The 27,949-nt window shown below is 41.4% G+C and overlaps 3 protein-coding genes and 1 pseudogene across 5 annotated transcripts; 1 reads left to right on the top strand and 3 right to left on the bottom strand.

Annotated features, from left to right (window-relative positions):
* Nucleotides 1-85: 85 nt before the first annotated feature.
* On the top strand, nucleotides 86-27,868 carry LOC110979787 (uncharacterized). 2 transcript variants are annotated; one of them, XM_022235971.2, is made up of 9 exons: nucleotides 86-235; nucleotides 20,875-21,130; nucleotides 21,617-21,676; nucleotides 22,146-22,218; nucleotides 22,393-22,571; nucleotides 22,702-22,941; nucleotides 23,513-23,595; nucleotides 24,085-24,293; nucleotides 24,653-27,868. In XM_022235971.2, the coding sequence occupies exons 1-9, from the start codon at nucleotides 184-186 to the stop codon at nucleotides 25,139-25,141; spliced, it is 1,641 nt and encodes a 546-aa protein (XP_022091663.2). In that variant the 5' UTR covers nucleotides 86-183; the 3' UTR covers nucleotides 25,142-27,868. The 2 variants fall into 2 exon arrangements, with proteins under 2 accessions (XP_022091663.2, XP_022091576.2); XM_022235884.2 differs by lacking the exon at nucleotides 86-235 and adding an exon at nucleotides 8,630-8,913.
* larp7 (La ribonucleoprotein 7, transcriptional regulator) lies at nucleotides 1,147-8,516 on the bottom strand. 2 transcript variants are annotated; one of them, XM_022235768.2, is made up of 11 exons: nucleotides 8,225-8,516; nucleotides 7,264-7,453; nucleotides 6,435-6,535; nucleotides 5,808-5,891; nucleotides 5,436-5,600; nucleotides 4,420-5,240; nucleotides 3,510-3,642; nucleotides 3,072-3,167; nucleotides 2,742-2,904; nucleotides 2,353-2,453; nucleotides 1,147-1,994 (listed from the first exon to the last, which is right to left on the bottom strand). In XM_022235768.2, the coding sequence occupies exons 2-11, from the start codon at nucleotides 7,436-7,438 to the stop codon at nucleotides 1,917-1,919; spliced, it is 1,917 nt and encodes a 638-aa protein (XP_022091460.2). In that variant the 5' UTR covers nucleotides 7,439-7,453; nucleotides 8,225-8,516; the 3' UTR covers nucleotides 1,147-1,916. The 2 variants fall into 2 exon arrangements, with proteins under 2 accessions (XP_022091460.2, XP_022091380.2); XM_022235688.2 differs by having other exon boundaries at nucleotides 7,264-7,456.
* LOC110979902 (microfibril-associated glycoprotein 4 pseudogene) lies at nucleotides 14,140-15,292 on the bottom strand (annotated as a pseudogene).
* On the bottom strand, nucleotides 16,868-18,107 carry LOC147795961 (fibrinogen C domain-containing protein 1-like). The gene has a single exon (XM_087129866.1). It carries the CDS (start codon nucleotides 18,060-18,062, stop codon nucleotides 17,202-17,204), a length of 861 nt encoding a protein of 286 aa, XP_086985992.1. The 5' UTR covers nucleotides 18,063-18,107; the 3' UTR covers nucleotides 16,868-17,201.
* Nucleotides 27,869-27,949: the final 81 nt, after the last annotated feature.

The following is a 27,949-nucleotide window of genomic DNA, read 5'->3' on the forward strand; positions in this document are numbered from 1 at the left end:
TGTTGGCCCTGCTTACTTGAGGTAGGTTTTGTCCCTAATGGGGACCAGGTGTCTTTCATTCAGATGTTATATCATTGGACTTCTCTGTGAAGAACAGAATGGGTAGAGGCATCGATCGAATTAGCGAATTTGGCCCGATATCTGTAACCGTTGAGGATTGTGCTTTTATTTCCTCCATCCTACATGCTGCAACCATCTGGCTTACCCTCAGCTGCGAAGAACCGTCGAAGGAAAGGTAAGCATGCAGTTATTTTTCCCCCCGAATTGGATGATTCCCATGCCTCTCTGTACACCAATTAAGGTGAACGCTCAACTTTTCGTTTGGTACCTGGCAGAAGAGTTCCATGTGCGGAATAAATAAATGAAGATTTGACCACAGATAAAATAGACTCCAAGCAGTGTTGTAAATGAATGTAATTTTAGCGAATCAAGCATTGCTGGAAATGACTCCTAAGAATTTGCCTACAGGTTGTAAAGTGTACTGTAACATTCATTGCTAGACAAACGGGAGTATGTGGGACAAACAAAATCATTTGTGGGATTGAAGACGAATGTGGACCTGTACCTTACAGAATATCTATATGTTGCAATTACAATCAGTATCAGTGCAGACGTTGAAAGTGTTTTCTTTTTCCCTCACGTAGCAAAATTGATCGGTCTGGCTTGTAGGAAACAGAAGTTCTATTTTTGAGCCTAATGTGCGGTGTACAGTACTGTATTAACCAAGGCCATTTAAACAGACCTCATACAAATGCATATGTAGCAGGATGTCATATTTGTTCATATCCAAAAGACTCCAATTGGTTATCTTTTACAATCTGGCAGGGCCAATTTCATAGAGCTGCTTAAGCACAAAATTTGCTTAAGCATGAAAAACCTTGCTTAAAAAAACAAAGGTTACCAGCTAAAACTCTATGTGATAGTAATGCTAATCAAGACAGGTAAATACCATTCCAAAACAATGTCACGCAGTTTGGGCTGGTTACCTGATTTATCAAGCAAGATTTTCTTGCGCTTACGCAAATTTCGTGCCTAAGCAGCTCTATGAAATTGGCCCCTGGGTGACCAGCTGATCAAATTATCCCAGTGTTACTTAAAGGAATGTAAACAAAACCAAACACAGAGACAATCGACAACACCCTACAATTCTATTAAGGAGAGTTGTGATATTGAAACTGTTTTATTGCAAACGTACAAGTCTGTCATCCATAACAGACCACATACACAAAAATGCTACAGTGCAAATAAAAATGTACTCGCACAATCCTGAAGATTCCAGAATGATGAATACACTGGCAAATGGAACGACCTGCTTCAGGATGTTGCACTGCGACAGGAAGGGTCAAAATAAACAAACTGTTTTTATGCTATTATAAGATGTCTCAATATGGTAATCTTGATTCGTTCCTCCCTCTTCTTTGTTATTTGACTTTTCTTAAACTACTTTTAAACCCAGGTTCATAGGGATACAACTTTAAATATAAAAGCAACACTGAGTGAAAGATGAAAAGTAATTATCCGGAAATGGTATGAGAAACCAGGCCACTGACTTGCGGCATCCGTCATACAACACGCTCAAACACTGTCAAAACAACAACTGAGTTAATAAGTAAAAACAAGCGATGATCTGTGTGCGAGTTGGTTTTAAATTTTGACTCCATCTTACCTCAACAAAAAAATATGCTTAGATACTACAGTTAACTATGCTGGGATGCAATGCAAAAAGTTCACCATAACAGATTTAAGCTCAATCATCAAAGGAGAGGTTTTTGTGTTTACATGTACCGAATTGAGCTTTAACTAATCCCACGTTGCATCCATCAGTCCGTAGTCTCGCAACGTGATGCTGCTACAGAATGAAGCAATTCTTGATAACGGCAACGGAGCCAATTTGTCGCCAGTGTTCAGGCATCTATTCAGTCGTCACCCTCGAAGACAATGCGGTCCCCTTTAGATTTGCCAGTGCCCAGGACCCTCTCAGACTTCTCCTTGATCTGTCCAAATGAGAGATTGGTATTTCAGGAACAAACTGCACAGCTTTCCTAAGTACAACATTGGCAAAAACACCTATGCTTTCTAAATAAACCAACTCTCGGCCAATTCTAATCATCATGGGAATTTACTCCCCTTGACAAGCCCTTCATGTTTCTTGTTTAGAGTGTCAGATTTTTTTTTAGCTGTCATTCAAAAATATTCTTGAAAAGGATGAAGTGAAAACAATTCATCTCATACGATAATCTTGAAACAGTTCTGCTGCGACCAAAGTGAATCTAAGCCACTGGAATGCTCTTAATTCCAGAAGATCTTCGACTTATTTCTTTTCTTTATGAAATACATGTAGTTGTGTTTTACCCGCTCGATGCCACGTTTCTTATTTTTCCTCTTCTTACTAGAGCTCAGTTTGGCCACTCTATCAGCTCTAAGCTTCTCCCAGTACTTTTGCTCATCTTTTCCTGTAATGAGGGAGACACGCAAGGAAACTACTACACTTTAAAAGTGACCAGTTCACAAATTCCTCACTTTTTCAAGACTTAAATATTCATGCAACATCAAACATTTTTAAAAGGGACTGATTTTTTTTCACAGGAGCCCTATGGAAAATGTGGTTCATGTTCTTTTACCCATAATCTCAAACATTTTCACGGCTATTTCTGTACACCTGTCTTCAATACTGCATATATTGAAGACACATTTAGTATATAAATACATGTACCCAACAAAAATGTTCAGCCGATAAGCACCTGTCAACAGGTTCAGTTCTACTGAACCACCATCATTGGAAAGACTGCCGGCTTTTCCAAGTACTGCCTGTGCACCCTCTGCAGACTGCAGTCGTATGAAGCCGCCAGTGTCCCCAGCATTCAGCTCAATGTAGGCCACTGGGGAAATCCCTTCCAACTGCTCCTGTGAGAAATCATTACAAAGTAATGGTCAGGCCTGTTTCACAATTCTATCACACTTGCTAGAAAGGATATTTACAAATTTCTTCACAGTTGGAGCTCGTGATAACAGAATCTTGAGTTCTGGAGCTGCTACTTGTACATGCAAGTTACAAGAGCATCATTCCTTACTCGGATTTCTTTGCGAGACGCAAATGGCTTGTCACTCTTGATTTTGACCACTACACCGGGATGGAACTCCGGCTCGGCGGATTTCACTTCAGCTACCTGGTGGAAAAAAAAACAAACGAAGTAAAAACAAATGCAACATCTGGTCCAACATTTGTAGGTTTCACCCAGTGTGTGGAACACCACTGCAGAGTTTGGGTAGACACTGAAGTAAAAGGAATGGACGACGGCAAAAAGATTTCTTGGTTGCAACATTCCTGCTACTAGTAGACTGGATAACTGTGACTGCTTCGAGATGCTAAATTTGGGCCATCGACTTCTGCGAATAGTTATCATTCGCAAACTATCTTCTGTTTTTCTAGTACAGCCCAATGTACAAAGACCTCATAGAAGATCTGCGATATTTCAGACAGCTTATTTCTCCTCAACTCCCATTGGTACCTTCTTATCTGGTGACTGTGACTCTAGTCGTGCTTTTCTCTTGGCCCATTCTACTTGAAGCGCTTGTTTCATCTGCTGCCGGCTGGCCTTCTGAAGGGTGAGATATTCCGCCTTCAATTCCAACCACTCCTTTCTGTAATCATCACCGAGCCAGATTTACACACATGACCAAATAACCGTCTGCCATTCAAAAAGTGGCTGAAAGTGAAACATGCATTTGTCCTGCACTCTCTTGTGGGGAAATAGCAACTGTGAATTTTGTGTCAGGACCACTTGCAAATATGGCAAGCAAGATGCAGAAACACACTTTTTTTGTTTGACTTGCATCTACATGAAACTGAAATGTGTTGTTTTAAATTTGTAAAAAAGATCTCCATTCGCAGATTCACACCTGCAACACAAAAAGGCACCTGTCATTTGGCATATCAAACAATTCAATTAGACATTATGTGGGAACACAGACATTATGTGTTGGCAGTGAGCACTGATTTCCAATGTAAATGTACCAACTACCCCAAACCTGCCATATTCCGACAGCAGGTTTTGGCCGGTTTGGTACTGTACCTGATGAACTTGTTGAATTTTATGAGACTTGGGATGAAAGGCCCAGGGAGATGGTGTTGGATTTTGTGTGCGTTGGACACACAGGGTTTATTATGTGCAGTGTTTGGCTTGCTGTACCAATTGTTGGACTATGCTTGATTTTGTCAGGTTTGGGACTGTTCAGTGCAAGTCATCCTACACAGCACAGACCCATCCATACCATATCACTCAAACTCCGAGTCACTCTGTTGGAGTTTGCTTTGTAGTGCAGGACAAGCGGGGGTTAGGGTTAAAGGGCTTATAAAGTTCTACCCTCGTAATGTGCATTTTTCTTTTAACTACAAGTGTTTATAAAGCTTGTGCTTACTTAGGAATGACTCTGAGCTGCATCAGAGGAGCAGTTTTTCCTTCCTCCTTCTTGTTTCTACGACTCCGGCTCCTTCTCTTCCTCTTCTTGTCTCCATCCTCCTCTTCCATTTCTGACTCCGCCCTCCTCCTCTTAGCATCCCTGCCATCCTCCACACCATCCTTGTCTCTGTGAGAACCTGATGATGACCTCTTGGCCTTTGAAGCCTCCCCGCTGCTTTCAGAATCTTCCCGTTTCCTCTTATGAGTTTCCGAGCCGGCAACCTTCTTGGTCGTGTCCCTAGCCGACCTCTCAACTTTGGCCCCCATGTCTGACTTATCATCTTTGTGTGACCTGGCCTCGTGGTTTTTGCTGCCGTGTGATGATTTCTCAAGGGTGTCGTCCCCTCCAGAGTGCTTCCTCTTCCTGGAGTCCATTTTCTGTTCTTTCCTTTGATTGGTTTTAATACAGGGCTGCTGATCATGCTTCTTTGAAACCTCTCCCTGAGATGCCTCTGCTTTCGTCTTAGCCTTCTTCTCAAGCTGTCCTCTGTTCTCAGTCTCTTCCTTGGTTTCTTCACTAATGTTCCGCTTCCTGTTTGATGAAGATGCCTCCTTCTTTTTGGGTATCTGCTCCTTCTTGGCTTCTGGAGATGTCTCTTCCATTCCACTTGCCTCCCTCTTCCTTTTGCTTACTTTCTGTTTGCCGTACTTCTCTAACTTCATGCTCTTCAGTGGCAGCTCAGATGCCTCTGCCTGCTGTGGTAGTATCAGACGCCCTTTCCGTGTTGTTGGAAAGTGACCGTCAGGTTTAGGCTTGTCTCTTGGAGGGTTATTTAAGAGCTTGAAAGATAAACAAAATTACTAATTAGAGTAATGTTGGGAAAGACTAGACAGTTAACTTTAAAGATTTAGAACAAATGGACAGTGGATGTGTAAAAAGACCACACTAAGATAAATTAATGGTAACGAATTGTAAGTGTATTGCTCCAGTTTTTTCCTGATTAAGTCAATGAAAATAAGCCTCCATGTTTTCACCTTGCAGGCTTTCACTGCCCCTTCAGGAGTTGCAAACTCGATAAATGCAAACTTCTTGGGATCGCCAGTCTTCTTGTATCTCGGCAGGCTGATGTAGTCGATGATACCGCAAGGGCTGAAGGCCTTCTGAAGCATGTCATGGTCAACATTGTGAGGCAGGTTTTCCTTGATAAAAACAGGAGAAACGAGACTAGTACTGCGATTTACAAACTCTTCAGTACTTATTCTTTTCACCTCCAGCACCAAAAAGAGGGTGGTCCTTTCAACATTAGATACCGTCACAAAATGGATGACTGTTCACAGTCCACAAAGCACAATTTCGGACAATCCAGCAGGCACAGTTTCAAAATCATAATCTATTCATTGATTTACCACAAAGACAGTGACATCGTCAATGTTGTATTTCGGTTCCTCAACCGGTGTCTTTCGCCGCAGCTTGGTCTTGTCTTCGCTAACCTAGCGAGGGAACACCCAAAAAAAGAACATTAGACATTGCCCCAATGTCTTGGTGCATGCCTTAGGAAAATTGCACACGCGTCTGCTGAATGATGCAAGTACATGTACTCAGTTTTGAAAGCTGAGTTTAAGTCAACTTCAGTGTATCCCGGGTTGTGGGCAGGATGAACGTGAATAGAGAGGATCCACATGTACTCCACCAGAGTCCACCTACTATTCAGCACATGGGGCTGCTATGCCCCACCTGGTACTGACGACACATCATAATGAGCATACTCTGTCACATCTAAGTGACCAACATTCTAAAGACAGCAGACCAGCCAATGAGATTCTTCAGCACCAACCCACTGTTTAGTTATCATCCAATGCTACTCCACCCCTCCTCCGACCAGTCCACCATTTCTCCAGAAGATGGCCAGATACTGGTCGAAATGTTAAGCCCACACCACCTGTTCTTTTCAGCACCACACTTCTTGCCGAAAGAGATTTCTTTGCCACAGCATTATCGCAAATCCTACCAGCTTATCTTAAGGGTAGTCTTACCTTGAGCAAATCAGAGTCCCGCAGTGCCCTGGCTATCAGCGATTCGTCCGTGGTGAGATTCCGCATTCGGTTGAAGTTTGCGATGGTTGCAATGTTAACATCTGTCAGGAGAAGCACAAAATACCACTTAGTTCAAAGTACCACAGGAAAAATAGCAGAAAAAACAGGAGGAACTGGTAAGTTGTTAGATCATGTAGTCAGGTGGATAAGAAAAGGATTGTAACTGTCTTGTTGTCAGTCCATATTGCTACATAAATAGTGACAAGGCATTGTGGGGCTCAGCTTCAAAATACCCTAGAGGAAAAAAGGGACAAAGGAAGATCAAAAGGCAGTATTTGTCAGTACACTTGAATAACACCATCTTCATCCCAATCTGAAATGAAATTATCTAGGGACAGTGATGCCCTGACAGGCTGTTATTATCATTTCTGATGTGAACTTAAGAAAATCTTGCCTCTACTAATACCGACAATTCACATAAGCATGTGCCACCAAGCGGCTGCCACAGAGAGACCTTTTTCACGGTGCATTGTGGGACATCCAACAAAAGTTCTTGGTGCGTTGAATTAGTCCCACTGTTTTTGTCGAGTAGGTTTAAAGATTTGGAAGTGTTTAGGGTATTAGTGTTGATTAATGACGGGTTTTTGTGAGGCACAAAATGCTCCGATCAATCACACATTTCCTGAAACTGTGTATTGACATTCGCTCACTGAATGGAAATTGCGGCAAGTCAGCCATTTTGTTGTTGACCATAAACTTGAAAAATGGCCTCTCCGTGACAACCTCTTGGTGGCGGCAGTGCATTGTGAATCGCCTGCACGGTACTCACATCCATCTTCAGACTTGTCAATTTCCTGCTTAAGGAAACGATCTTTACGCAGGTTAGAATCACTGAAGTAAAACTCCACCTGTTGTTTGATATCGGCCTGCAACTTCTTCAGCCGCTGTCGCTTCTTCTTCTTGTCATCGCTGGTGACATGGTGAAGACCTGATTGGCCATTCATGGTGGGATTGAGTTACTGCTGAAAAAAAAATGGCAAAGAAAAACACCAAAACACTTCAAAAGAAGATAAAAAATTGCAAAATAAATCATTACCGACATTACTTTTCAGTAATTATATCCGACACGGGTTGGCCCTTGAGAATTTGGAAAAGATTAATGAAATATTCTTAGCCTCTGCCTTCTCTTTGATGTAAACAGGATGAATGACGTATAAACAAGGGAACTATCGTGATCTGTTTCCTATTAACAGATCGTGACAAAAAGTTGTCAGACTCCTAGAGCCACAGGCTACGTAATGTTAGGCATGGCAAGAGCCTCCTACTTCAGGAACTGTAAGACATAGCCTTACGGCCCTACATGCCTACTGTGCTGGGCCAACTTTTTATGAGTTCATAATGCTGTGGGTTTTTTCATGCAGCCCAGTCATGTTAGACTACCTCCATGATCATATCATTGTTGGATGGAAAGAGTTCTGAATGTGATACCACCAATTATGGAACTCTTAAAAATTACGCTTAGAGATCGTATTGAGCGAATGGCAAATTTTATAGTAATCAACTGAGCTGCACAGCTTGGGCCCCTCGTGTCTCAAAGCTCAAAGGTGTAGTCATGGTATTGTTGCGGTAGTCCGTGCGGCCGCGGCCGCACATGTACGTACGATCATGGGTGCTAAGGCTCTAGGTATGAGGTACAAACAGTGACAAAATTACAGATTCAAGACAAACGTAAATTGATTGAAAATAGCTACACTTTACAACTGATGGAGGGAGGAAGGAAAAGACCAAACCTTTTCAGCAGCTGAGACTTCTTTGATCTGCTTCAATCGAAATGCGAAGAAGTTACACTGAATTGCACACGTGCTACATACATGTACAACTGTAGCACCACTTTGCCTGTGCATATGCAGCGCCCTCGGTGTGTAATATTACACGTAGGCCGTGCCGAGTCCGAAACGGGCTTCAAGAGCTACGGCTAGGTCTATTGTCTACGCGTCTCCACGCATTTCCAATGGGGCGAAGACCTAGACCTAGCTCTAGACAAGAGATTCGGATGCAGCCGCATTACGTCTAGTGGACCAGACTGCGGGATGTCTGTGAATTCGTATGTACGTGCGCGGAGGGAACGCAAATATTGACGAGCGCCACCTCGCGTTGCTCAGCACATCGACGGCCGTCGCACCCGCGCATGCTCGCGCGCACATAAACGATGACATTATTTTCCCCCCAAAACATGGCTGCGCCCATGGTTGAGGGTCTTCGTGCACTGTACATGTAACGTTTGCCATCGTAGTTGCATCGATCTGGTTTTTGAAATCAAGAATGGATCTACCCCCAATTGGTACCAAGCCGTATGCTAATTTTGCGACTGTGACCGAACGCAAGAAAGTGTCGCTCGCAGATGCTGTTCACAATTTCCACGGGTACGATGAAATCATCCAAATTCTTGAAGAGGACCCGGATGCTGTCCACAGAAAAGGTGATACTCATATAATCGTGCTTATCAGTGATAACAAACATGACTAACGTTAAATTGTTGACATGGCAGTTATGGTAAATGTAGGCTTAAATGGTAATAAATACACAAGTGTTTGTGGACACCCAGTTTATTTTTGGCTCTGACAAAGATTTTGTCACTTAAGTTTATTAAACGTTAGGCCTAACGTTAAATGTAAATCAGCCATTTCAAGTCATGTCTGCCATTTCCAAGCCATGTGCACAGAGTTTGACAGTCATCACAGACAATTTTTGTCATTTTTTCAAATTTTGTGCTGTAGGCCTACATGTATATGTACTATGTAGGCCAGGCCCAAATTCATTATTTTTGGAGAAAATGCAAATTGTTTTGTGCCTTGAGGCCCTCTATTTGTAGTAGTGACTACAGTTGAACCTTGTCAATAAGAGCACTGTTAATACAAGATTTTGCTTATAACAAGGAAAGTTTAGGTCCCAATCTTTTGTTTTCATAAGGTTCCTGTAATAACAGGGTAATTTGCCAAGTCCGAAGGACCTCTTAATTATTAATGAGGTTCTAAGAAGATGAAGCAGCAACCCTCGGTAAAGGCAAGTTTTGTTGAATCGGAGATTGGTCTCGTTCCTACGAACCCCACACTGATACCAGTCAAGCTTTACTTGATTGATAAAAGAAGGGGGATGGGAGAAAAGTACAATATTCTCACCCGCTTTTGAAACAAAATGGTGTTTTTTCAAAGTTTTGGCCCATCTCAATATTTGCGTACCCACAAAATGTAGTGTTGAGACTTATGCCAGTCGCAAATAATGAGGTTGGTAGGCCCAGCCTTATTAACATATGTCCTAAACCAGACAACTAAGTTGGCCAAGGAGTAGGCCAAGCTAAGATGGCGAGGAAGCAAGATTACCAGTTAACCTGGGGGGGGGGCAGCCAGGGGGTAGGGGATGGGGGTGTGAAAGGCATAAAATGGTGGGAGGACAAGTTGGTAGGGGAGAACTGGTAGTTAGTTGCAGGGAGTAAGTTGACCAGGGGCAAGTTGACTAGGTTGTGAATAGGCCAGGGGGTGTTACCGGCGCCAGTTTTGCTATGCAGGTTAGTACAATACTGCACTTTACTATTAGTATTTTTCAAACACTGAAGGCGGACACAGCCACAAGGTGCTGTTATTTACTTGGATGAATAAAGGTAATTGTGTACTCCATCAACCTTGTTAGTTTTATCAGGGCTTAAGGTACAGCACATTTCCGCCCATTGTAACTGCCATACCATACATTCTCGCAGTGACTTCTGATTAACCACATAATAACACACATTCAACAATTGAAATAGAGCTCTGAACTGATGACGACACTTTATTTACATGTGAGCTTCCCTTTGGAATTCAGCAGACCGTGAGCCCCGACTGGTTTGTGGGAAAGTGCACTCGGTGTATTACAAAGTGTCACATCGTCAGTACAAAGCCCCATTGCAAACTTAAGCAAATGTAGGCAGACACAAATTGAAAAGAGATTTACCGAGCTTGAATTGTGCTTTATTCATAAACAATGTTACCTCTTCAGATTGACTTAAACATTTCCTGCAGTTTGACATGACCCGTAAAAATGATAACGTGCATGTCCTTCAGTACATTCAAGAACAATAGGACTTTGACTAGATGTGTTGAATCTGCATATTATGTACGTGTATGCTGTGCCTGAAACTTGGAATTTTGCCTGAAATCTACATGTCCGACCCAAGTTGGTATTAAAAATTTTTGTACATACATGTTTAGCATCGGTATTTTGCTTTTACAGTACGGTGCCTAACATCGAACATTAAAGTTACAGCGCACATTGAGATCCGGACTAGTTTGTTAAAACAGTCCTTTTTTCTAGTTAAAACCTTAAACTTCATTGAAATTCATGCTAAAAATCCAAGTTACATAAAGTGTATTCCAAACTTCATGTAAAGTTATAAATTACTTCTTTTGTACAAATGTGCATGTAGTTTTGGCTACTTTTAAAAAACTGGGTGCATCATTGATTTGAAAACATCAACGCTACATTTCTGTGAGCTTCTGTCTTATTTCACATTGCTCTAAATTCATTGAAGTGGATGGTTGTCGTTGTAAGATCTGAGGCCAGCTTAACATGAGAGTCAAATTTCATTCACATTATGATATTTTTAGCAATGCACAGGCATATAACTAATCCTTGAACATGCCATATTATCCAACTACATGTATGCTATACACGTATTTCCCTTGCAATATCTCAGACCAATTTTATTTCTACATGTATGAAAGCAAATCGCAACAAACTAAAATTAATACGGTTAAGGGCTCATGGAAATTTTTCTTGACTTCTACTGTACTTTCACGTCTAATTGCTGATACACTTTGAATTGGGAATGAAAGAAATTTTACAAGGATCACCACAAGTCTGGAGAGAATATGTCAATTCACAATGATCATAACTTATGTAGACGAGATAAAACCAAATTGGAATTTTTTTTACAGTGATACACTTTCCAACAACTAAAAGTTTGCAATAAATTTACTAGCTAAATACTGGTTTGGAATGATTGCAACAGTAAACTGCGATACAGAGCAAAAATACATAATGTGCAGTTTACAACGCAAAGTTGAAGACGTTTACGGTGATCACTTTAAACAGTTGAATACAAATTCTCGATAGTGCTAACGGAGGAATGATTACTCAGAAGATATGAACTGTCACTATACACGTACAAACATTCATATCACAGAACAGGGCTAAATGCATGCACAACCAAGTTGGATACCAGTTTACAATGTTTGCTCCTCAGATTTGAATATCAATTTACAGAAAAAATACCAATTTCTATACAGAATGACCGTTACACGAATTTGAATGCCAGTAAACGTAACAAAGTACTCTATGCATTCTAGTTCACTCTACTGGATTGAATACGATTGATCGCTTTACACTGATGAATGGTAATTTATAGTAATAAATATACAGGGCGAATACTCACACAGCTGAATATTAAGCAGAACTCAGCATAGATGTTTACACTATTGAGATGAAATATCACTCTGAAGTAGCTAACACTGATTGCTATACATGTACAGCAATGAATACTCACTGGGCACGTCTGAATACTACACAGAGCTTAATACCAGTGATCACTTTACATATATGAGATATCACTCTAAAGAGATTCATAACACTTTGCAGCGATAGCTGTACAGAGATGAATACTTCAAATATACGGCTAAATACTACACGGAGCTTTCCAGAGACAAAAATTACTCTAAACAGACGAATACCAGTTTACAATGATCGTTATACAGGGATAAATTATCACTTTACTGTGCAAGTACATGTAAATACAACTTGACAATGATTACTACACAGAGTTTATTACCAATCATTAGTATACACAATGTACAGTGATGACTATACACAGATGAAAAATCACTATAAACCGCTGAATATTACACAGGGCTGATTACTGATTATCACTCTATAGAATACATGTAATCACAATAAAAACATTAATACAATTTAAAATGATTTCTATACAGATACTTGAGCTGACCACCAGTTTAAGAGACCTACTGGATATTATCAGATGAGCCAAGATCTCATCTTAAAGACAGATTTACACTCATGAGGAGACGCAAACACTCATTGAAAACAAAGTCATTGATAACTGAATAAATAAAACTGAAACTCCCCATTAACACCTTTAAATGGAGTCTACGTGATTAGTTTTCTTGCGCGGTACGATCTCTTCGTTTAAGAATGTTTTTTTTCCAAGACAGTAGGGCCTACAGTATCGTTGAAATATTTCTGTGCCCTATGTACTTGTGCAAGATTGACATTCTCTTTAGAATTTACAGCTTACCTGCAGGCAAAGTACCACATATTTATAGTCCCCAATTTTGCTTAAAAACTTCTGAAAAACCTTTAAATAGACTTAGTGCGCCTGCTAAGTCACGTGACCTATAGTGGGTATCAAACTTCAAATAAACATTGCATCCTCAAATAGCAAAGTGTGTTTCAATTGTTTGCCAAAAATAAAGTAGATTTACGGTACCCAGCACATCAGTAATCTGATTGGCATTGTATCTCGTTGGTGCCCTTTTGTTCCAACTCGCTGTGCTTTGGGGAATAAGGGCTGTAATTTTGCCATGATTTCCATGTAAAGCATGCTTTGAACCATGCACTGTGTAATTATGTGTGCACTGTAATCGTACATGTGATAATCACGACATGTATCCAGATCCCGTGCTGTAAATATAGATACATGTGTTGAGATCTCCCAACAAGTTACAGTACCTGCAATTCCCAAGACACTGTATGAGCCAACATGGAGTGTGTTTTAATAACTGAACAATTTTCTGTGATAGATTACCATTTGCTTGTAGCTAATAAGTTGCTAATTAATGTTGGTAGCATGGTTAAATTATACGTGTACATGTATGTACATGCAGAGTTTAATTTGGCTTCAGATACGACGAAGGCCGTGGTAAATGCCTCTGCCATCAGTCAAGCCGTGGAGATACCCTTAGAACTGTCTTGTTCTACTCATTGCATATACATGTACATGTACGTAGACTAATGACATTCTAAATGGAGTAAATTCGGTCATGTTAACCATGTACATTCATTGTAATAACTGAAGACGTTAACATGAATATACATGTAGGCGTTTATGTACACTGGCATGTATACATAAAACCTAACTGCCGTTGGCTATTTGAGAAAAAAAATTCAACATGACCTTTATGATCCTACAGTTTTGTGAATCATGGGGTTACATGTACATGCATTTTATTTCAAATGGCTCAGGGAGGTATTGCACGATATAGAATTGCTGCATACTAGAACCACAGGAGACAAGTCTGCATAGTCTTTTTTTTTTCATTTTATTTCTGTGTTGAAGCTACATGTATTTCTAGGCAAGTGTATCCTGATATTTGCACTCGCCATGAACACGTTATGAGTTTACATATCAACGAAACAAATTCTAAATACGCCTTCATTGGTAAACAGCTTTTACAAAGTGGATAGAATTTGCCCTCCTGTATTTCTTCACAAAAATAACATTATCTTTGACGGATCTCTTTAATTTGAAAACAGAGGAGACCTTGGTATTTGACCACACATAAGAAAGATAAATAATTCTTGTCAGGGAACGGCTTACACAAGATCTGCGTAGTTAATGATTACATGGGCACAGTTTCTTGCATTTGATGCTTTCATTGCATCTGCTTGCTTATGAAATGTGGGCTTCATATTTAAATGATGTATAAATTTTTGCTCATCATTTACCAGATTTCCTTTAAGTGTAGATCGCCATCCTCCAAATGATGTTACAGTCTTAAAATTGGGCATCAAAGTTGTCAAACAATTTTTGATAGTGTAAACGTCATGATGTCCTTAAACCGTGTTAAATTGTTACTGCCGCTGACGAAATTCCCTTATTTTCATTTCACTTTGTTTCAAAGAATAATTAGGTCTTTGATTCCAAGATTTCCATTGTATGCCCTGCAGTTCAGACGTTGGCTGGTGGAACCGGTATTCACCATTTAGGTTGCAACTGAAACATGTGTTGAACCACCAAGCACTTTTAAATATCAGTGCACAGTTTCCATCAGCTATATCATTATCCATATCCCATGTTGAAAAATATTTAGAATTGTGTTCGCCTAACGAGTCACCTGCTGTACTCGAGATATTATATGAACCAATATTGAGTGTGTATTTCTGGCCCGAGGTACTAAACTTACCGTATTCTGCCCAAGCTGTTCTACCCTCCCAGTCTCCGAGGTTCACCCTCAGCTGCCACCGTCCAGATTCAGTCAGGATGCGTAGAGCTTCATTCCCCAACCAGAACTCGCCGCATAAATCACCAAAGCCAATTTTGTATTTTGCCCAGTTACGGTTAAAGTCAACAGAGCCGTCTTGACGTCGCTGGAACACGGTCCAGCCTCCTCCGTCATTCTCCATGTCACAATAAACCTGCAAGCCCTGAGCCATGCCAGAAGGATAGATCGTATAGATACCATTGCAGTGATATCCAGCTCTCAGTAACCCTTCGCAGCTTGTGTACTTGACGTAGGGTGCCGTCAAAAGAGAAGTGTCATACCTATTCCTACATCTGTCATCGAGGTGGAAACTTTCCGGCCTCTCAACAGAGGCGCACAGTCTGTAGATTTTTGTCGTATTCTTTAGTTCACAAAGGCGGCTGCTGTTATAGTAGTTGAATGATGCACATTGAGGGTCCATAGAGCAGTCGCGCCCACAGTCCACCACAGAAGACACGGTCTTCATGTAATACCCCAAACCCTGAAAGGTTTGATTTGTTTGATTGTCTACAGGAAAAGATCTTGGAGTGAATAGAAGTGGACATTCACAGCGGCAGTTATGCACCATAAAAGCCAGAAACAGTGTGACATGCACTAGGAGCTCGCTCATTGTTCTGACTGCGCGTTCTTTACATGTGTAATACATGCCTGCAGAGACTAGTCGATACTTGTGGAAGTTTTTGTGCTTAACTGCTCGAACATCTCGCATATAATGGATATACATGTATATGTAGTACTTGTTCTTTATCTTGCTTTCAAGAATCCTCTGCTGCACATACGTTACCAGGTTACACCCCGAATGCTGTTAGTGGCTGTGCTGTAATGCTAGTCAGTCAGTGAAGCCATAAGTTGCTCTTTTGATTTCTGCTTTGATTCGGAGAATCTTCCCAATTTATTATCAGTGGTGTGATGATACACCAACTATGTCCAGCTCTGAAGTAGCTCAGCAATTAATGCATTGCATCGTTTTACTGTAAGCCATTTTTTTTATAGTCCCTGTGCCTCTGAACGTTTCTCGTTCTTAACAGCAACGTCCTCCACAGGAAATTTTTTTTCGGGGGATGGGTTTGGAATGATTGAAGTAATTGAGCCATTAATTAGGCTGTTTCGTAGGTACACGTATGATGATTTATGACTTACAGGTGTTTTCATTGCAAATTACCAAAAGTTCAAGATAGTCATTAGTTGCCGATACACACGTTGGTTTCCCTGGTAACCTGTATCATCAATGAAAGCATCGCGAGCTACCATCTACGTACTTGGAAAACATAGCCACTTTACATGGCCGTGCAAACGATAGTTTGCCGACCATCGTGTCAGAGTTCATTTCACTTCGCAAATCACATTCTTTGAGAGGCGCCGATTTTCTTGTGTGTAATGTTTGCAGATGTTGTGGGAGTCTCCATTAATGAACTGGTAAAACCAAAAGCAGTTTAAAATATACCGAAAAAAATTCACCAAACGCATTGTAATTATGGGAACATGAGTGTAAGATGTAAAGTACGAAATAAATTGGATCAGTGTGAAGTTTCATTTTATTTAAGGAAAACACTTTCTCAACGCCCAAACTTTGCAAATTCAGAATCACCCCTAGAACATAATAGTGTGATCCAAATATGGTGGCTGTTTAGTTGCCGGGTGAAAGGATTTTCAACAAAAAGTACGATTTCCACGCGTTAACTTCCCGTGTCTCAAGACATATTTTCGTCTTTGCTAATAATTATCAGATAGTCAACTAATAATGAAGTTTTTAGACTTTCATTGACGTGTAAACCGACGTGAAAGTGTGGTTATTAAGCATGATCGCGTGCGCACGCGTGCATTATCATAATTATAGGCTGATTCGAAATTAGTGTCACAGACACGAGTCGACTGCGTTTCTGGATGAATTTTTTTCATGAATCCGCAATGGTACATTGTCGAAGGGGCGCATTACTCCAAGGTAAATTCACTGATTACCCCTGGCCGTTGAAAACTGCTCCTTTTTAAGGGAAAGAGAATCTGTCATGTCTGTCTCCCAGCCTGACCCCGCGAATGTCGCGTTCGCTTACTCCGAAAGCCCTGTAATTTATAGATTTTAAGCAAGATACAAGATCTTCGATGTGATCGTTGAAAATGCGGCGCTGTTTTCTCGATGTTTTACAAAGCAGTTGACCCAAAGGTGAAACAAGTCAGTGGAATGTAAGTTGCAGTGAATATTATACACCGTAATCAGCCAATCTTGTGAAATGACGACCAAAAATCCAACGGTGTACACTACCTTTAATCTTGAGGGACATGCCCTCGTCCCCCCCAGGTCTGGCCTTGTCACAGTTACACATGCCAAAGTGGTTTTCTTCATCATGCAGGGAGTCTTTTAAGCTGTGAACTTTTTGTTCAAAATAATTGTGACATCAAGCTGCGTCAAAATAGAGTATGATATTGATACATGTGTATCTGAAAGTCGGTAAACTAATATTTACTGATTTTCTCGTATTTTCATTTCAGTGTGCTTCAGGGAATAACGTTGATTGGTTTTCCAGGATTTCCATTGTAAACCGAAAAATCCAGCGTCCGGCTGTTGGCAGTGGTATTGGCCATTTAGGTTGGAGTTGAAGCAAGATTTGAACCACCATGCACCCCAGTAAATCTGTGCACAGTTAAAAATAGCGCTTACATCGTTATCCTGATCCTGTGTTGTAAATGGATATGTGTTGTGATCCGTCAAGGAGTCACCTGCTGTACTTTTTGTATTGTATGCGCCAATATCAAGTGTGTATTGCTGTCCAGAAACGCGAAACCTACCATACTGCGTCCAGGCTGCACCGCCTTCCCAGTCTCCGAGTTCTACTCTCAGCTGCCACGGTTCCGAGTCAGTGAGGTTTCGTAAGATGTCGTTGCCAAGCCAGAACTCGCCAGACAAATTACCAAAGCCTGTTTGGTAGTCAGTCCAATTACGGTAGAAGTCGACAGAGCCGTCCTCGCGACGTTGGAACACGATCCAGCCTCCCTCATCAGTCTCCATGTCGCAGTAAACTTGTAAGCCGTCAACTATACCAGAAGGGTGAATAGTGTAGACGCCACTGCCTTTGAAACCAGCTCTCAGTAATTTCAAGCAGCTCGTGTACTTTCTGACAGAGGGCGCTGGCAAGAAAGAAGTTTCATAGTTTTTATCAAAGTACACGCTTCCTTCCATCTTGACAAAGGCCCACTGGCTTTGTAGTCTTGTTTTATTGTTTAGTTCACAAATACGGCTGCTGGTAAAGTAGTTAAATGATGCACACTGGGGGGCAATGGAACAATCTCGCCCACAGATCACCACCGATGATGCCATTTTCATGTGATATACATGGCCTTGAAAAGTATGGCTGCTTGCAGAGTAAAAAGTTGGAGTGATCTCAGGATGGAGACAGTCACAGTGGCCGGTTTTTGCCATGAAAGACAGAAACAGTACTGATGCCCAAACAACGGTCATATTGTGCCCGATATGGGTACGGCTCTCAGACACCATCGAAAATGACATTCTTCGGTACTCTGTGGTTAATTATCGTACTCAAAGAGGCCGTATCGAGTTCTACAAGTAGGACACTGGCAAGGCAACGTTCTTGTGTGTTTTATCTTATATTTCGAAGCAACTGAATCTACGAACTGCTGTAACAGGTAGTTGTTGCCAAATGAATCCTTTGTCACTCTCTTGGATGTCACACCGATCAGCCAGTTCGGAATTTCAAAAGTTAAGACACTGCACTGAAAGGGCAGACTATCGCGTGCGCCTAGCTGTTCCCGAATAGCCTCATAGTTGGCATGCGCAGTTGGAATACTGAACTGGCTCGTTAGTCACATAATAGCAATTCGTGATCGTTCTCCTGTAAATGAGTTACACCTGTTCTAATCTTTTACCTGTCTTTTTCCCATTACCATGGTTTCTGTTTGTAGAATTCAGCGCTGAAACATGCAGTATCAGAAGTGTCTTGAATCGATATAGTGATTGGAGACAGAAATAGTTGATAATTGCGAATTGTAGGTTGATAGATTTCGATACCGTGGAAGTATATTGGGGCCGTTACTTGTAGGCCGTCGGCGTATTCCCTGAGCAGTAAATATATGTTGCGATGTGTTTAGAGGTAAAATCTACACGAAAACCGTGGCAGTGGCACCCCGTCAGTACGTGTTTAGGTACTTGTGAGTTTTGTTTATTGCCGTTCAGAAATAATCGGGGGGATTGAAACCAACTTTGGTCGATTGAGTTTCGTCCTGCACTCCAGTGCTGTGCTTCAAACAGTCTCTTAGGTTAGTATCTTTTAGGTTTAGCCTGCTGATCCGTTCTAAAATGGACAGGTGAACGTCGTGGTTAAACTTTCCGAACGTCACGGGCTTCAACTTTCTGTTGAGGAGTATAATGTGGCTCCAAGCTAACATTTAAGCGTACTGGTTGACCTTTGACCTTTTATCGCACTTTCAGACCCACGCACGTGTAAGCCGCGTCGTGGATAACGTCTTCTTGCGTGAAATCGTGGTTGCGCACGCAATGGCTCACGGTGCCCAGACAAATCGGACTGAAAATCCACAGTGCGAAAAGCATGGCAAGCTAAGAGCAGCTCTGAAGAATCTTTCCTTTTCATTACAAAAACCCCACATTTTTGGACACAATTTTAAAAATACATATGTTCATGTACAGCATGTGGTGTATGTTTTGCGAGTTTTACTTTCGGCCTTGCCAGAAACAAAATTGGATGTTTATATGACTATTCTACTGTCAATGATTCATCCTGTAGTAACTGTTGCAATCAATAATTAATTAACCAGTTCCTGTGGCAATTTCTACTCGGGAGACAAAACTCTACTCGCGTTTGAATTTAATTAATTTAATTAAATTCACACATTAAAAAGGGCACAGCCATTTGGGGCAGTATTGCAACTATTACCCGTCGGTACATGTATAACTTGGCGTATACGTTGTCATGGTTTCTTCTCAGAATCCAAACTTGTGGAATAAAGGATCTTACTTTATACAGTGTGAAATTTGCAACGCTTAGAGAAAATCGATGGTACATCGACCTTTTTCCACAATACGAGAACTAATGAAGTTTTTTCTTCACGTGTCAGTTCCGTATCTATCTTCCGTATCGTTGTAGATGTACCCTACAGCAAGGGTACAAGCTGACACCATAGATTTTTTGGTCGTAAGTTAAAGACAGACACCATTTCATAGTTCTTATTCTGTAGACCGTTTGAACGAAAATGACTACTATTTACACAGTTTGTTTTCCAACTCTGCAGCTGATAACCATTTGGTGACTTTTGTTCCGGTTACACTGAGATTTGGGCACGCCACACAAGTTTTGAACTTTGGAATATGTCAAACTCTTGAAGACAGGTTTGTAGAGTTTTTTCCCCGAGAATATAGGACCAAACACCAGTAACGGTGCCACCCGGATGCGATTTTACAGAGCAGCTAATCAAAAGAAGGATCCTTTAATATAATGTAGGACTCCCATTTTATTGCTTGAGGTCCTGTCGTGACACGTGATCTCTTGGCAATTACTGAAACAAATGAAACCGGCCCAAGCCACAGAAGATGTTGGTAACACGAGGCATGCATTGTATTTTCTTAATAACGAGTACGAGACAAGCACATAGCACTTGTGTTGTATCGAGTTTCTGTGTCCTCTTTTTTGAGGAGCCAAAAATATTCAGCTTTTAAACACTGCTCTACCATATAGTTTGCAGCAGATTGCGAGATGAAGACAATAAATTAAACAATTTCTGAAGAAAAAATGTTTGACTGTTACGGTGTGCTAGTAGCTAAAATGTATTGCCTGCTTGTCGCCCATGCAGATAATAATGGAATGCTAATACCGAATGGTTTATGGCCGGCAAGAAAATGAAACCGTATAATATGAAGCAAACGGCCCAAATTTCGGTCAGTCGAAACATTTTATGGGTCTGCAGATGATGCCATGGTACCAAAACGGCGGGTGCAACAATTACTCTTGATGCTTGGAAATGGACCGTCTGGCTCCCTCTGTGGTTTTTTTTTTTTTGGGGGGGGGGGTTGAACCTGTTACTTCATGAAGATATTGGAAAGGAATGAGGTGGGGGGGGGGGTAATAACAGAAATAATTTTCAGTCTCCATGTCTTTGCTATCAAGGCTGGCACGGTTTGACGCCTCTACACAAAGCGGGACTCCGTGGTGATCCAAAAATCACTCGCCTCCTGCTGGACCATGGAGCCAGCGTCAACGAGCCCAACGACTACGGAGAGACACCGCTCCACTACGCGTGTAAACGAGGGGCCCTCGTGAATATTCATGCCATGCTGGAGGAGGCTGAGATCAAAGGTGATGTGTGGCACAGAGACTTTGCTGGGAGGAACTGTCTCCATCATGCTGCAGCAGGAGGCTCTGTGTAAGTGGTTTGATGTACAACATCACCGTATCCGTTTTGGATGCTAAATGCATGTAGCCCAGACAACACATACAAACATGCCCACAACTCCAGTTGCATGCACATGTGTGAACAGTAGGTTTATCACACGCCCCTATACATGTGGACAAGACTTCTGCTACCAACTTTGCAGCACAGTTGGAATAAAAATTATTTTATTTAGCAGCATTGTAACTTGCCTTAAAGGAAGTGCGAAGCTACTTGAACTTCTATTACATATCCTTACTATTTATTGCGAGGCATTTTGACGCACACTCCCTTCAGTGTACAATTTCAGTGCCTCATATTATATTTTGCGTTCGATTACTCATCAGCATTTGCCTCATAAGCTCTGTTTCCCTGCAAAATATGATTGTAACCCTCTCCATTTGGCAGTGTGAGATTGCTTTTGACGTGGAGACGTTCATGTTGGACGGCTTCACAGCCTGTTTCTTTCCTTGGTTACAGCTTAACCCTACACTACTTGTCCGAGGTGCATGGCATGGCATTTCATGACAGAGATGGCAAGTAAGTTACCACGACGTCGAGTAAAGGATCGTTTTCCTGAGCAACGTTCGTGCACACCACAAATCGGATGTGTTTCAGAAGGGCTAACAGCACAGGGCAAGGGTTACATTTGAGACAAATCCATGTGTACATGTATCGTGTCGCAATAGATCAGCAGAGCCCTGAAAAGAGTTTGAATTGTTCAGTTAGCCTGTGATAGATTGGTAACGTCACAATAGTCGTGTTTCTTTTACATCGTAAATTGAAACCCATGCATTGTGGGAATGAGAAGAGCGGTTAAAAGCAACGGCCAATTTGCTTAAGCGTGAAAACACCTTGCTTGACAAAAACAGTTACATTATGCGTGCACTGATGAACTTTAATCAATTTATTTATAACAATAGTTTCAAAAGAAATGTGTTACCGGGAGTCATTCCAATGTATACGCAAAAGCCTGTGGGTGAATAGGGTTGTGTTTTCATTGTCTCAGTGGTCAAACTCCCCTGCACCTAGTTTGTCTACAAGGCTTCCAAGATGCCATGAAATACCTGCTGAAGAACGACGTAAGTTTAACAAATTATTGCCAATGCATGTAGCTCTGCATTTATTTTTCTTTGCTTTTTTAAGAAAAAGAAATACAACTAAAAGTATGAGAATCTGAAATTTTGAAACGGCTGACCCAGTTTCATCAGTCGGCTGATACTTTGAATTTTCCTTGTGGAAATGTTCTGCCATAGAGATCAGAGCTCACGTGGACTGATAATAACGGCAACACACCGCTGCATATAGCGTGCATCAACGCGCTGAGCGAGGCCTGCTGGATCCTCCTGCAGCGTGGCAACTGTGGCTTGCTACGAGTCACCAACAACCAGGGCCAGACACCGCTGCAGATACTCGTAGAGGGGCGATCCGCCGGGTAAATACCAATTTCATTTTCCCGGATTCATGGTTTGAAATTTCAAAGTTTGCGCTAGAGAGATGAAAATTTCATACTGTTAACAAAAGTTTGCGATTAACATGGTCTCGATGTCCCCTTCTTTTGCCAGCCATCAATATTTGTTCAAGGAGCTGAGTTACTGGGCGGACTCCAAGACTCCTCATTTGCCCCCCAAGGGCCCCCTCTTCACCTGGTACTTCATGCTGACCATGCCGGCCCATTTCTTTGCCCTCATTCTTTTAGTCCACTTGGTAGTACCCCGCTTCGGGGCTCTCTTCATCACAGTAGCCACCTGTTTTCTGGCATTCTACATTGGTAACCAGGGCCACCGGCTGAGGCACATATCCAGGTAGGGGATTGTGGCTTTGGTAATGGCGTCCGAAAGCCTGTGAGGAAAGCCTTACAGACCTGCCCAGTGGAACTTGAACCCACAACCTCTTGCGTTATTGATGAAGTTATCTTCACCACCCAACAACCTCGGTTTGTTGGATTCCACAAATGATACAGATGATACAAATGATACAATGGCACATGTAGTTTTGTAATCAGTGACTGTATACCATTGTATCGCAGGGATTACTATCAGTTTTGTAAATCAGACTTTTCTTTTATTGACATTGACGACTGTACAGCAAGTACATGTTTTTGTCAAATTTTGATAATTGCTGTGGTCGTGAGGTGTAATGTGTGCCTTTTCAGTTGAGTCCGTTAAATTTTGACAAATTGAAATGACTTCAGTGTCATCAAAACAACAAAGAATTATATTATTTGTGGTGTTTATGACACCAGGAAATGCCGAAGGCGGCATTTATGAAACAAACGCATCGTTCATATTTAGGTTTGTCAGGCTATCGCAAAATAAGCACAATGGAATCATTGTGAGAACGTTAATACTTTCATTCGATTTCCCGCCATTTTAGGTGGTCCAATCCTGTGTACTGTGGTGCCTTTGTGGCCGGCCTCTTTCACACACTACTCTGTTTCTGCTGGAAGGTGCTCCCAGATATCCTTGACACCATAAGTTGTCATGTTTCTCATTAACCACCTGCTAGGACACCGCACTGTAAACGTTTGTCAAGAAGATATTTTTTCCCGAAAGAAGCAGGTTAGATTTTCATTCTGGAAAAAATACTTCCACTGAAAAAGCTTTAAAAGGGATTCACAGACGCAAGGATAAGAGGTAGATCGGGAAATCAGACAGGGAGGGATAGGGTTACGTTTTAGTACTTAACATGTGGCCCAGAACACATTTAATGAAGATCTGCATTCGACAGTCATTTTATACAGGTACCTAGAAACAATCGAAAGGTCTCGCCCAGGAATGAATATTTTGACCACGGGGATCGTTTTGAGCTACAACACAGCCAGCCGAACATACTACTACATGTATAAACATGACTTGGTACGACTTTGGGTACCGGGTACGTGTGTTGGTATTGGTGGGCCTTGCATTCATGCATTGGTGTATTGTACCCTTGACCAATCTGTCCACTTCTATGGCCAGTCAACTCGTTCATCCACGTCTTGATTGACCTACCAGTGCTCTTGTGCATCGTGTACTTGTACGTGGTGCTGCTGGTCCGTGACGCGGGCAAGTGTACATTTTCTAAGGCTGGTCCCTCCATAGATGAACCGTTTCTCAACATCAGACATGTAGCATCGGGAGAGGTCAAGTACGATGAATACTGCGGTCCTTGTGAGGTATAGGACAAGTGGGCCTACTGTGCCTTGCTTCAACTTTTCAGCAATTATTTCCAAATTCCTTGTGGAGAAACGTTTCAATCTCAAAATTCTGTGTGCTGAAAAACTAAAGTATGAACCCACTTGAACTCATTAAAAACGTACATTTACAGCATACTTCTTTTCTCGTAGGTAAAGCTGTATTCAGATATGCTTTACTCAAAAAATGGAGTTCAATCACCTGCATTGTGCAAAAATCTCAAAAATTGGTTTGACTTTGTTCAAATTTCGTCTATAATTAAATAAATGCGATCCTTTTTAGGCGAGTTTTTTTTTGTAACGTATCGTGTATGTTGTCTTTTCCTTTGTCCCTCTTTAAGATTGTCATCCCAGAGCGCACAAAGCACTGTAAGCTCTGTGAACAATGCATGCTGAATATGGATCATCACTGCCTCTTCCTTCTCCGCTGCATCGCCAAAGACAACCACCGGCACTTCGTCCTTCTCATCTTCCTGGCCCTGCTGTCTCAAGTTCTCTTCCTGGTCTACTCTGTCCAGTACCTGCGCCTTCTGTACCCAGGCCAAGCCCTGTGGGATGTGGGGGTGGCCATCGTCCACCAGCACGGCTGGCTGTGGGGTATGTGGCTGCTCAACGTCCCCTCCATCCTCTGGGGTGTGTCTCTGCTCTGCATGCAGCTCCAGCTGACGGCCAATGGCATGACCATGGTCTGGCACCCAAAGGCCTCCAAGATGAAGAACCTGAGCGGCGCCAAGCTGTCACGAGGGGACAGGCTGAGGAACTTAAGAAATTTCTTTGCTGGACGGAGGATCTTCACTGCCTCCGAATTGTACGAGATGGAAAAAGTTTAAATTTTCCCCTTATACCAACATACGACTAGCCTCATATTAATAAGCGTTTGTACAAGTTCTGCGATTTTTATTTATAGGAATATTGAGAGTTTACACCGTTATCATGATCCTGCACCATCATTTTAGAATAGCGTTTTTATTGCTGCAAGTAGTTGTATGCGATAAAAAAGGCTGTGTTAAACTTTTTAAAAAAGTGAGTGTATTGCATAGAAGGCTGCATCTGAAAGCGTATGTTAAAAAGTCAGGATTGTCTGAAAATCGAACACTATCTTGTTCATATTCTTGACACGTCAGCAGAATGGTCTCCATTTCATACCGAGTATAATATATTGCTTCCATACGACACTCGACAAATTAACATCACTTGATTCAGTCCCCATTATGCAGTTTGAGATACCGGCATCTGTGGCTTGCTAACTCGCTGAATTTGATGTGTGAATAGTCCCATAAATGCATGTTGATGCGTGAGATAGGTAGGTCCCAATATTGTGTTGGATTACGGTACATTTGGTGTTACCAGTTATGATTTTTATCGTGACATCATTTCTATGTGTTTGTCCAAGTGCCTCCGTTATTACTGAATACCTTGGGAGCGTGAAGTGATCTCATGCCCAACTTGTTTGAGGCTTGCACTCCCAGCAGATGCACCGACCTTCGTCGTGTAACCATCACATGCTGTGGCAATGAAATCCTGGATCAAGTACATGAAACGACCTTTTTGATCTTTGGAAACGTAGACGGGTACATACGTACGTCGCTTTTTGACCAAGTCGAGTTAGGCCTATAACAAGCAAGTCCACAATTTGCTTTGTAATATTCATATACAGCTGGAACAAGGCCAACAATGTTGGTTTTCATGGCACTGTGCATGCATTAACTTTCAATCAGGTAAAAATTGGCTGCATTGCTTGAATTGTTGAAATGATTGTACAAAATGTATATATTGTGGCTGTGCTGCGTTTTCATATTGCGAAAATTGTTCTCATTGTACTATTTTAAAACATTTAATCTTTTTTTCCCAAAGTTTAAACATTTTGGTTGTTTGTTGATATTCACTGAAATCTCTCAAGACACGCAACACGTGCATTCAGACTACAGGTCACAAAATGCCGTTTTGCTTCAGAATGGAATAAGAACAATCACTTTCAGGAATGTCGTGGCACCCTTGCTAGTTATAAGTAAAGTGTGTTTTAGAACAATGGGGGAGTTATCCCTCAGTGTCAAGCCTGATATTTACTCCCAATTTCTAAAGGTTGAGTGCAAACCAAAGTCATTGTGAGTCATTGCGAAATCAAATTTTAATCATCTGTGTGAAAGATTCGCCCCCAGGACCTCTGAGAGTACAAGATGTCTTGAAAGGGAAAAAATCAGTCTGCAGTTTACTGTACTATCTGGGTCACAATCGACTGTTAGTCTAGCAAGACCAGTGTGAGTTACAAATCGTGGAAGTAATGTTAGTGGTGATGTTGAAAATTTGCAGTACTTTTCAGGAATAACCTAAGATGAAGATGGCAATTTCAGGTTCCAGCAAGTGTACAGAAATTAAAGTGACGTCTTCGGAATTTAGGGTTTAGTGCAACCATGGAGGAAGGATACAGGAGTTACATGTCTGTCATATCAAAGTGCTCGATGATCATCGCCGCCGAGCGCCCAGTCAGACGAACGATAGTAAACATTCCCAAAATGCCTAATTACTTCTTGCAGCTAAGCCGAACAATTGGGGCCAGTAACATCGTAGCAATAATTGTGGTGTTTTCTTTGCTATTAACTACAATTTATCGCAGTGAGTAGGAAAAAGAAACAATATTTAACATTACATTTTGCCGTCGTGAATAATTTTCCTTTCAGATTTTGATGCACCTTTCCATTGTTGATGCAATATTTTTAATTTTATTTTGTCACTCCAAAATATCAAGTTTTAAAGTCTTTGTACAAATGTGGCCTAGACTGGCCAACAATATGTTGACCACTTGTGAGCCTAAGTTCACGAATAACAAAATGTGCTGTTTCATCACAAGGAGTGATCATGAGATCTCATAAAATACCTTAGTTATAAACAATTAGGCTATTTATTACCAAAATACTCTAGAAAAAAACGTTCGATTGGGGCAATAACTACACATGAACACTTCGGGTACACAGCCTAATAATAAAAGCAACTGAGCAAGTATTAAATTTGATGTTGTTAGATCGTGCCAAGCACCAACGATTGCAAGAATTTTCCTAAACTGCTGTACACAACGTTTTAAGGATGCAGATTACCAGCGACAAATTGTGGCGAGGATCATGGGGTTCAAAGGGGGCTTATGGCTGTGAAACGGGTGGTGCACAGCAAGCATTCGCTGCGCTCTGGCTGTGGACATATCGGTCATGCCAGAAAGCGGTAATTGGCCAAATGCTACAGTCTGGGCAGTTCAAACTCCTGTGTCCTTCCTCCACGGCGTAATGTTATTATCGACATTATTGGCATTGAATTATAACAAGTCTATGGTCAGTTGTCTTGCGGTGTCAATGTGAACCGTAATGTGAAACCTGATCTAGACCATAATTGTGAGGCATGCGCGAAGTGCACACCGTGTTTTCTTGCAGTGAAGTGTTAATGTAATTGTAAATTTTTATTCTTTGTCTGAAATGTTTTTTTTTACATCATGGATTACCTAACTGTCTCTTCTACATTTTTAAAAATTAAAAGTCACTACAAGCAGCTGTGGTGTGTTGTTCCTTTAAGTTTACCATTGCATGTAATGCATTTCTTTTGCGAGTCATCGAGAACCAAGAATCTCCTAGAGAAACTCTTAAACTACCAGG

The sequence above is a fragment of the Acanthaster planci genome, linkage group LG19 (assembly GCF_054643075.1).
Source record: "Acanthaster planci isolate LZ-2023a linkage group LG19, COTS_SCS, whole genome shotgun sequence".
NCBI classification, from domain to species: domain Eukaryota; kingdom Metazoa; phylum Echinodermata; class Asteroidea; order Valvatida; family Acanthasteridae; genus Acanthaster; species Acanthaster planci.